This window comes from Punica granatum, chromosome 2 (genome assembly GCF_007655135.1).
Source record: "Punica granatum isolate Tunisia-2019 chromosome 2, ASM765513v2, whole genome shotgun sequence".
In the NCBI taxonomy this organism is placed as follows: domain Eukaryota; kingdom Viridiplantae; phylum Streptophyta; class Magnoliopsida; order Myrtales; family Lythraceae; genus Punica; species Punica granatum.
In genome coordinates this window covers 8,569,398-8,580,689 of record NC_045128.1, presented here as the reverse complement: position 1 = coordinate 8,580,689, position 11,292 = coordinate 8,569,398, and the positions used below count along the sequence as shown (strand labels likewise).

The 11,292-nt window shown below is 36.8% G+C and overlaps 1 protein-coding gene across 4 annotated transcripts; it reads right to left on the bottom strand.

Annotated features, from left to right (window-relative positions):
* Positions 1–7,748: 7,748 nt before the first annotated feature.
* LOC116197915 (putative pre-16S rRNA nuclease) lies at positions 7,749–10,691 on the bottom strand. Of its 4 annotated transcripts, none has more exons than XM_031528189.1 (7): positions 10,411–10,690; positions 10,249–10,308; positions 10,021–10,133; positions 9,745–9,864; positions 9,226–9,294; positions 8,812–8,863; positions 7,749–8,110 (listed from the first exon to the last, which is right to left on the bottom strand). In XM_031528189.1, exons 1-7 carry the CDS (start codon positions 10,651–10,653, stop codon positions 7,985–7,987), a joined length of 783 nt encoding a protein of 260 aa, XP_031384049.1. In that variant the 5' UTR covers positions 10,654–10,690; the 3' UTR covers positions 7,749–7,984. The 4 variants fall into 4 exon arrangements, with proteins under 4 accessions (XP_031384049.1, XP_031384050.1, XP_031384052.1 ...); XM_031528191.1 differs by having other exon boundaries at positions 8,014–8,110; positions 9,239–9,294; positions 10,411–10,691; XM_031528190.1 differs by lacking the exon at positions 9,745–9,864 and having other exon boundaries at positions 10,411–10,687.
* Positions 10,692–11,292: the final 601 nt, after the last annotated feature.

Below are 11,292 nucleotides of genomic sequence, written 5' to 3'. Positions count from 1 at the left end.
ACAATTTTATTGTTTGGGCTGAGGGACTAGGATACCCAGGGAGTCCAAAGAAGAGAGAATTTTGGGGAGTTATCCAAACCTCTTCATCCAAATTGGAAATATTTTCTCTCTTTTTCTTTCTTTCCTTTTCCGTTCACCCAAAAAGAAAAATATTTATACTTATTTTAGTTTTGGAAACTAAAATATCAACTTGTGATAAAGTCCTACGTCTATCCCACTTTAGAGATTTCTTGGGCGAACCAATAATGCACTATAGGGTTTCAGTTGGATAAATGAGTCCAAATATATGCATGTGTAATTCACCAAAAATAGAAATGCAAACTGTCAGCATTGTCTCTGAAGATCAAATACGCCCCAAAAGAACCAATTGCCAGTCGAAGCTAGCTCATGATCACGAGCTCATGAGCTCATCGACTTTCCGCATTTCTGCACATGGTCAATATCGGAGTTTATATATATATATTTCTTCTTCTTTTCTTCAAGGAGGTTCAGTGATGACCAAATACAAGGAAATAGAATCCAAATAATGGAACAAGCAGTTCCATTAATAATAATTGAACTTAAAATCTCTCTTATTTCATAGGCGAGGGTGTGTAGTCATAGGGGAGGGTTTGTAGTGATACCCCAAACCCCCTTTTCGAGTATATATGTCCCTTTCGTTAGACCATTTTCTAGATATATAAGCAAAGTTATCTTCATCGAAGATCAAAAGAATATTTCAGATCATTCCAACTCAACAGTCCTTACATCCAACCAGAACAAGGGCAAGAAACTTCTCACGTAGGCCATCAGCAGAAACATCCTTATACGTAACAGATCGTATCATTAGCATGCAAACGATCTTGCTGATAATCCTCAACGAAACGAAAAGAATCGACAAGATCTGATAAGTAGACACATGCATGTATATATATGTGTGTTTATATATGTACGTATAATTTTCCATCGTGATGCTATAAGATCATGATCTCAAAGTGGGCAATGCAACTTCCCCATTTGTACGTACAGTGCACTCAAGGACTCGCTTTTCTGGCATGGCCTTTGTCCGATTGATTACTCGTGGAAGGGAAAAGGGAGAGGAGAGGGGACCATTAATTTCCATGGAATTTATTGCTGCACTTTATATGGCCAAGATGCACTGCAGTTTCGTACGCCAACCATTCTGAACCTAAACAGCCCCAACATAACATTTCCACCACAATTGCCCCACCCATTTAGATTTTCTCTTTTTCTTAGATAAAAGAACAAAAATCTTTGAGATCAAGTAGTGTGTAAATCGGCTTGCGACCATCATGGCTAATCCGCCTCCATGGAGGCCATCCATGCTCATTCTATGTGGGATTCACGCAGGAATAAACTGTAAGCTGGTCCGAAAGGATTGGAACCCTGACGAACAGACCCGGTTTCACCCATTGAGATGGTTGCTATAGCTGCTATATACAAATATCATGCATGCTTTGCTGTAAAGAACTAACTTTGCCTCTCTCTGCGCATCATGCCAAATTTGTACGGCATTTTATATCTCGATTGGTGTTAAGAGTTAAAAATGAGTTAAGTTCCACATTGAAAATATAAGAGGGATTCCACAAATTTATAAGAGATTGAGTACCTACAACCTATCAGCTCAAGCTCTTAGGTTGGAGATGAGCCAATCGCTTATAGGTCCAGTGGACATTTTACATGGTATCTATTGAAAGAGATTGTCCCACATGGAAAAATTAAAGAGAAATCCACAAGTTTATATGAGATTGAATATCACAACCTACTGGTTCGAGCTTTTCAATTGGAGATAAGCCCAATAGTTTATAGACCCAGTGAAATTTTATAGTATTATAGTAGATTATATTTCCGCGCATGTGTATGGACTCATACCACGCCAAGTTTAAGGTCAATATGTGAGGGTAACCGAAAATGCACCCGTGTTGGCCTGAGTGTGACTAGGTCCAATTGAGGCAGCCAAAAATGCGCCTCGTGTTAAATCAGGCTCGAGTGTGGAACTCATGGTTAATTTGATTTGTCCCCCCTCGGCGCGAAAGAGGATACGAGGCTCGTGATCAATTGTTGAGGGCGAGGCCCGAATGTGAAACCCGTGGTTAATTTGGTTTGTTCCCCCTCGACCGAGCACGGAGGAGGATGCCCGACTCCTGGTCAGTTGTTAAGGGCATGTGTCTAAAGGCACATGGCACGTGATGGACCACACGTTGTCCGCGTGAGTGAAGACGGGCGTTGAGAGTATAAGAATGAGTTAAGTCTCACATAGGAAATATAAGAAATTTCACAAACTTATAATAGATTGAGTACTACAATTGAATTTTTGGATTGGAAATGGATTCAATCACTTATAGTCCTAGTTAGTATTTTCCAGTCGGTCTCCCTCAATTAAATTTCTCGGTAAGGTTGATCGTATATTTTGCCCCATCTTCTTTGTGATAAGTCGTACAAAGAAATGAATTTTCTGGCTTATAAGATATATGCTTTTTGAGTATAATATTGAAGCAGCACCACTTATCAAATATAAATGAATAAACATTAAAATAATGTTTGAATGCATTATAACAATGTTCTGAACTGCAATACTTATAGGGCAAATTACACAAAAAAAACCTAAATTTTGTAAAATGTCTTAGTTCTGTCTTAAATTTTATTTTGTAAAAAAAAAATCACATATTTTGAGAATCGTCTCAGATTTGATCTCCCGTTACCATTATGTTAAGTTTACCGTCTATTTGCCTACGTGGACTTCACGGGACTCATAAAATTTACACATCATCTGATCATCTTCTCTTTTCTTTACAAAAATAATCTAAATTTTCAGAAAAGCCTCAGTTTTGTTCCAAATTTTGATTTGTAATTTAAAAAATACAATACGTATTTTAAAAATTTCTCAGAAATGGTCCATGAGATGAGATGCTAGCCGAGCCCAACTTTAAAGCAAAAACATATGGTTTTTTTCATTACATATTAAATTTAAGATGAAATTGACACTTTTTTAAAAAATTTGAAAATTTTTATTTAACCTATTTTATTTGTTTATTAATTTATGTCTGAAGTTAACAGCCCACGTATGCAAAATTGACGGAATTTATGACGGATGTCATTTTTGAGACAATTTAGAAAACTTATGATTTTTTTGTTACAAAATAAAATTTATGGCAAAACTGAGACGTTTTATAAAACTTAAGTTTTTTTTTGTGTAATTTGCACTACTTATGGCAAAAAAAAAAACAGGAAGCTGAGACAATGCGTAATATATATATATATATTTTTTATTTTTTTTGGTTCCTCCTTTGATAAGTGAAGCTGCGTAATAACTCATATATACGTACTGATATCTTAAGAAACTTCCCACTTAGTGGATTTTTTTGGCTGAAAAGCTAAGCAGATGGTAATCGCAGACTTATTCTTCCATTGACAGATCACGATAACAATGCAAGTACCATGAAGCATCCGAACAGTAAATTACTAATCAAATAAAATTCGACTGCTCTCACAGTGAATCATCAGTTTTATCTCTTCCCCATACGCGTCGAATCTATTAGCATGGAATTGGAATGCCATGGGATCTCTCCGTAATTGCAAATATTTATAGTTAATTAGACTTCAATTGTAATTATTGAGCACTATGAAGCATCCGTGCAGTAAATTACTAATTAAATAAAATTCAACTGCTCATAATGAATCAATTTTCGCTCTTCTATACCCGTCAGATCTATCAGCATGTAATTGGAATATCATGGGTCTCTCTGTAATTACGAATATTTATTATACTTCAATTGTAATTATTGAGTAAAAATATACATGCAAGCAACCCTAATTAGGGTCAAACCTAAAACCCTAAAAACCTTAAAATCACTACAAACATCTTTCTACTGTGATCTTTTAATCTCTAAGTTCGACGGGATCAACTGTCATATTAACTTTCTTGTGTCGTATTCGACTGTTGAAAGAGGCCGGGACCGCGGACCAGCTGAGCTTTCAATCATTTAATGATGGAAAGGAGGGAGATGAAAGAAACTTTATAGTTAAGACGTCAATGGAACATCATTTTGAGTCAAATTTTCCCAACGAGTTAAATAGTAAAAATAATTGATGTCCATAGATTCCTCACGGACCTCACGGAATAAGGCAATATAAAATTGACCAGTTTATGGAGTTTGGTGATGCATTTATTCAATTTGCCATAACATAAACAAATGTCTCATTAAATTCAAAAGTTTGATTAACAACCGATATACGTTCAAAATTTTTAACAAAAGAAGCACAATTGATTGGGACAAGACCGACATCATTTTGATTCAAGCGTGTAAGTTATCATGTCATTTATCTTGTCTAGAAACTAGAAAGATCGATATGCATAGTATAGAATTTATCAGCGTTAGCTACTGTTCTCTCATCGAGAGGAAAGAAATTTTATCATTTCTTCTAACAAGGAAAAAACGTGCTCTAATTAATAAACTCGATGTGTATTATGTTCGCTTGTTCAGAAGAATAAAATTTTTTCTCCCGTAGATTTTATGGTTTTTGTTTGGTTTATTATAGGGGTATAATTGAGACGAGCCGACCTGAGCATAGGCCAACTGAAGCTCCCCAGTTACCTTGAAAAAGAACTGAAGAAGTTTGAGCCTAATCACCTCGAGCTATATGTAGAGTGTCAATGTCCGGATCGAACTGATCAACTTGAGATCTTACATGTGACATTTAGGGAACCGTGATTTGAGAAATATATAAGTGGGAGAGATCAGCTCAAATTGAGAGACTCGACATTTGTTGTCAATTTCAAATTTACTATGACATGTAAATAGTTGCAGGAAAAAAAAAGGCATTTGCATGGATTCTAATTTTTGTTGACATGTGATCCTATTGATAATGTGTCAACTTTCACCCATTTAGTCGTCTTTTTAATAAACTAAGACTGTATCAATCTAAATTTAGAGAAAATATAAAAGTTATTAACCTTTTTTTTTTAAATGTGATGAATGACGATTAACCACCATAGTTGATAAAAGGACTACCAGCTCACCCACAATTATCTAATCAAATCTATGACAAAGCCGCTAGAGTTTTTAAAAATCAACGAGGACCTCAACTGAGTTAGGAGGTGAGCAGTTTTGAGCCACCGTGGCCTTTCAAAATTTGAACTAAGAGCATACGAAAAAATATATATAATAAAAATCACCATCAGTTTGATGTTAACAAAGATTTTAAATCGTATGCCTTTTTCAGCTACAACTTAAATGATAACTTGAAAAATGAGATGTGGCACAGTAGCACTCATTGGTAAACAAATAAAACTCAAATAGCAGCTAAAATGTTGTGATAAATTTGAAATAGAGTATAGACGTCGAGCCATATTATGTAATTAATTCAATAAATGGAATGGCATTTTTAGGAGATTGAATTGATGTAAAAATTAAAAAGCACAAGAAAAACGAATATAGAGAAGATATTTTTCAATTACAAAGGAGGCACATGGATCCAATACAATAAAATAGTAATCTTAATAGATAATAAAGGGTATGGGTAGTCACATTGAGTATTTAGCCTGAATCTTTTGATTACTAAGCGAGTGCATACGCCACTGTGCTATACTTTCTTTGATAATGGAGAATACACTTTACTATCGCGTGGGGCCATGGGCATGGTTTGCTTAATTATGAGGGTCACATTTACAAGTTTGATCGTAATTTGCTTAAGCCTGAGAGTCTATCCAAATATTATCAAGTTCGTCTCGTGTACTCATCAAGCTTCATTTTAGTAGCTTGACTCATTTACATCGCTGATCAGCTAATGCTTTAACATAATTTATTCGATTCAAGTAATTACCGAGCTTCATCGGAGTAGCTTGACATGTGCTTAAATACACCATGATCGAACTGATGCATTGAAATTTATGGATGCAAGCATGCAACTTCAATGACCAACTCAGATCTCAACTGCTAAAATTATCTGATTTTTGTATTGTACTACAAGCGGAGGACGTGTGCCATAGCGCTATATTATCTCATGATCAATTTTGAGTAAATAACTTTGTTCTTGAGAGTCCATCGAACTATTACCAAATTCCTCTTAGTACTTATCAAGTTTCATGTGGGCAGCTCTACGATTGTTTACATTTCTGACAGGCTGATACATTAACATTTATTCGATTCGAGTACTTATCAAGCTTCATATAATTTGTAGCTTGGCTTGTTTAGATCCCTGATAGATCGATACATTAACATTACTATGCATGCCTTCAACCACCATCTTGGATCGAAAATACAAAAACTACCCGACTTTTGTATTGTGCTATGCAATGGTATTTGCGGCATTCAGCTTATAAGTTATTTTTATCGATTAATCTCAATGTGCATACATCCTATACCTGTAACATATCTCTCTATAGGACATCTCATAAAGAGTCGACGTAAACTATGAAGTCGGTCGACAAGTCTCATTTAAAGAAACCTAACCTCATGCAGAATATGCAACCATATTTCGTACTGACAAAGCTAAGGATCATCGAACTTTCAACGGTAATACGATTAATAAAATATCGAAATTAGGGCAAACATTAGGTTAAACAAGCAATGAGGTAGCAAATCCATTTATGGAAACCCCTATCTACATGCATAAATGATGCCACAGTCATTGATTCCTAGCTACTCCATCATTGTTCCTCTCAGTGGACTTAATAATTCATCCACAAGGACACAGTACATATACGCCAGTTCAATCGTCGTCCGTCCACATATGTAACTGCAATTTCATTGTACTTCCGACTTCTGCCATGTGATTAAATTGCTTTTATGCGGAATTGAGTTCTTCAAAATATCTAGCCAGGTTTCATTTTTAGCAAATTGTGGATGCATTGAGAAGGATGTCGTGGTGAAGAGACACATGGTCTTATTTGAAATTAAGAAGTTTGGGGTCCAATTCTGGTCGCGAGAACTTCTCATTTTTAAGTAGAAACAGTGGACGGTTTACAAAATTAATCGAAACGTATAATCAAATCACATAATTTTAAGTTTCTATTAAAAACAATGTTGTAATTTAATACATATTTCCACAAATAATAATCTTATTTGAGATACATTTAAGAATCAACATGCATTTCTCCTAATATTCTACGAAACAAACTAAACATTTTCCCCTTGTTTTAGTTTCCCATTTCGACTTTGTAAAAGAAAAAAGAAAAGAAAAGAAAAGGTTACAGGAAATTATAAATTAATTCTTTATGTTTTAAGCTGCAAGAGCAGAAAATTATCAATTTCCTTTAAATTGGGATAAAAATGGCAACAAAATAGTTTAAAACCTTCATTTGGTAGGCTAGAATTTTAACTGATTTTACATAATAAACTCGTATTTCTACACGAGTTTTTAGATTTAACTTTTTATGGCGTGTTGACTCGCCATGGAAAGTAAAAACGTAAAATGGTAAATTCTAAGATTCAGAACTGATACAGCATCAATTACTCAGCGTTTCTCCCTAGTAAGAATGACAAAAAATGTGGATATTTTCCATATATAAATCATTCAAATTCAATGTCTCTTGCCGTTCAACTAAATCTACTAAGCAAATTTATTTGTAGACTGTCCTCTTAAATGTGTGCATTCTTGGACTCAGCTCCTCGACAAGAACTGCCCGAGTTGAAAATATATCAATACAACCAGTTCAATTCATTGGCCTGCCACTGCATCAAGGATCAAATGGCACATGTCAAGCGTGCCTTAGAGATCGACAGAGGTTCAGATTCAGGGAGCCAAACTACAATGAGTAGTATCTCAGTAGGCAGATTTACTAGACATAGATTTGACAGTAAACCATATAATATTCGACATAGTCGAGTAAATACAAACAATGTACAGATAAATATAATTCTCCTGCTAAATAATTGAAACTCTAGCACAGAGCAGTCTACCCTTATAGTTACATCATATAAGAACGATCTACACGGAGATTTCTTCTGTCAAGCGCAACAGTATTATAGAGCAGATCTACGGCTTATTCGGAAAAGAAGTCTATGTCTCGGGGCGGACCCCTCCGGAGTCTTTCCTGCAAATCGGAATCCTTGGGAAGTACAAGTTCAGCTGCCTCCCCAGACAATGAAAAATATCTTTCCAGGACCATCTGCAGTAAATAAAGTCACAAGATGAAAGATTGCATGAAGATAGGGCTAACAGCTAAATTGGGTGTCTTCAATCTCTTTCTGTATGGTGATTATATTAGCACTCTTCCACCCACGAGCCTTTAGGACCTTGTGTACGATCCATTCCATATCCAACCAGTGGTCCATTGGTCCCAGAAATCCAATTATAAATGAAGGGTCACACGGTACTGTCTATTCTTCATATATATACATATATATATATATATATGTATATATGTATATATCGTGCAAGAAGTGAATAAAAGAACCACACACAGGTGCGTCAACTCAAATGACCGAACCTTTTCTTCATGTGGAATCAGTAATTGTTTGAGAACAAAAGATTACATATACTCACACATTTTGAGCAACTATGACGTTATTATACAGATGTATAAACAAGACACCTATGAAGACTTCATAAAACCAAGGATTTGAAATGAGAGCATATTAGTTGATAATCAGCCAAATAAAGTCAAACATTTCACGTTCCGATTGCATTTTGGGGAAGAAGGCTTTGTTATCTACTTTTGCATGCACATGTAGCATCACCTAGGGATTTTTTGGGATCTAGAAGTTTGAGGATTAATATAGTCCAATTTTCCATATTGAAGGATGTGCTTGCAACATAAGAGTACAAAGACTGTCAATGGATTTTCTACACGGAGATTTTAAGACATACCATTGCAGCATAGGCATCAATCCTTCTTTGCCGAGCTGTCTTGTTCAGGCCCCTGCAAATGGCAGAAAGAAAACTATCATGAAAAGAACTAAACTTCTATAGTCAGAGTAGAATATCCAGGGGTAAAATGTTAACGAAAACGAGTTGCAGAAGCATGCACAGTGTAAACCAACAAATTTTAGGTATTCGAAGAAAATTATGCAGAAAAAGCAAACTCAGGCAGAGGAAACCACTCATGAAAAAGAAGTTCCATTATATGACGAAACCTCGCATAAATGAAAATCATATCAACAAAGAGAAGGAATCTATGTCCTGAAAGAGCACTTGATAATCAGATTCCTCGTGGGTTCTATCTGAACAATGAGAAAAGCGATACCAATAAGAAAATTGAGATGACGGAATAAGTGATTCTACAAGTTTATCATACGATGAGTGGCATCTGTTGATGTTCCGTGTTCATCCTGCAGGTACACCCTCCAACCCCTGAATTTATTAGCTGGAATCAGCTGTCAAAATAATCAAGATGCTACCAAGAAAATTGAGGTTCAGAAGAGGAGAAGAATACATGAAAATGAATACTCATTCTAGAGCAAGAGTACATTAGAATTGACGTATTCAGCCTCAAAAGGGGAAACGCAACAAAAATAACATTACAAACATATACGCCAAGTATAATTCAGAGATTGCTGTAGAATTCTAGTAGCCTTTTATTGAAAAACAAAAAAGAAAAAGTTTTATCTGTCCAAGTTGCACCTAAAGAGAGAGGCTGTTAGGAAAACAGAAAGTATGGGAATTCATCTTTGATTCACAATAGAGATTGAAGTGATAACTGTCCGTCTTATACTATGACAGCATAGCCTCTAAAATGGGCATCAACCCACAATATTAGAGATCAGTGGCAGAATCTAATTATGATATTTCCAGTGGGTTTACCATGCGCAGGAGAAACATAAAACCGAACTTCTTTCTTGCATCCTTAAGACCATCACAGCACAGCCTCTAAAATGGACATCAGCCTCACGACGATAAAGAAGACCATGGCAGTATCGAATTCTGATATTTCAGTGGGTTTATGATGCGCAGGACAAACAAACTTTGCTCAGGACATCGTAATCATGAGTTCCCAGATAACAGCACAACTCTCAAACAAAGAACAGTTAATATAAAACTAACAAAAGATTAATACTAATTTTGGGTATTGAATTCCACCTCTCTGCAGCTCTAACAGCTAGTCTTCCCGCAACACTATGAACCTTATTCGATTGAGTCGTCTCCCTTCCATCAGACGATCTCGGAACACCAATTATGAACTCATCAGCCTCCTGCGTATTTCGTAAATTTACTATTTCTAAGCAGCAGTTTCAACAAAAGCAGAGATTTTCCCCGCCATTTCCAATTCTCAATTTCCTTTAAACACAGCCAATTTCGAGATTGTACCTCGTCTTCGGCAATCTCAAGAAGCCGCAGCTCGAGCTTCTGACCTCGCAGCTCTAACACCTGAAACCCCAGCACTGGGATTGTAAGCTGCTTTTCAGCACCACATTGATAGTTAAACACTAATGATGGAATGCTGAGGGCTAGAGCTGGCTGTCCAATTACCGTCAAGGGGCGGACGGAGAAGCCCTTGCTGAGGGCGACGCCGGTGCGGGAGAGCCCCAAGTCCACGCCGAGCGAGAACCCGCCGCGCCACAGCCGGTCAATTTTCCGGCGTAGAGCGTTTGGAGGGAATTCCTTTATTCTGGGGTCATAGTTAGGTGAAGGAGATGCAAGGGGAGCGGTGGTGGCTCTCGTCAGTAGTTTCGGAGAGAGGCGGGAAGGGGGATTTGCTAACGGAAACGCCATTGATGGAGGGAGGGAGGGAGGGAGAAAGCAGGAGAAGAAGCAGAGCAAGGAGAAGCAGAGAATTGGAATAGTGATTATGCTGGGCCGGCCCAATAACAGAGGTAATTTGGGCCTTCTCAAAGCCCAACAACAGCCCACTGATATTTTCCCTTGATAAAATCATGTAAACTTTGGGCCTACGTCTCGGCCGAGCCATCCTCACAAATGGCAACCAAGGCCATTTTCTATTTTATCGTTCACTTTTTTTTTTTTGATTTTTTCGATGTGAACTATAGTATCTGAAAGTCAATTGAGATCATGTTAAATCAATCGAGCCGAGACGGCCCACTAAGGGGTAAAAGCTTTTCAAACGTGAATTTTCTTAAAATTCATAATTTCTATGGGTAAATTTTCAGAGATCTTAAATTTTGGGGTGGGGTGTGTGATTACCCCCCTCAACACCATATGGCTCCATCCTTGCAAGACATACTTTCATTAAGTTTCGAATCTATGTGTGAAAGAATTGGCACGTAATATGGTATAAGTATCAAGAAAAGCTCGATTTGACAGCTTCCAGGATAGAATTCAGAACCACACAAATTTATGAAGCAGCTGTGCTCCCGAGACTAGGATGCCGATCCTTTCGGCTAGAATCTTACG

Excerpts from the sequence above, each read along its gene's own strand:
- LOC116197915 (XM_031528189.1), bottom strand. The coding sequence starts at position 10,653 with ATGGCGTTTCCGTTAGCAAATCCCCCTTCCCGCCTCTCTCCGAAACTA. Across the intron at positions 9,865-10,020 it reads GCTGTTAGAGCTGCAGAGAG|AATTCGATACTGCCATGGTC; the intron begins GTGGAATTCAAT and ends CTGAAATATCAG. Across the intron at positions 9,295-9,744 it reads TTATGTTTCTCCTGCGCATG|GGGTTGGAGGGTGTACCTGC; the intron begins GTAAACCCACTG and ends TAATAAATTCAG.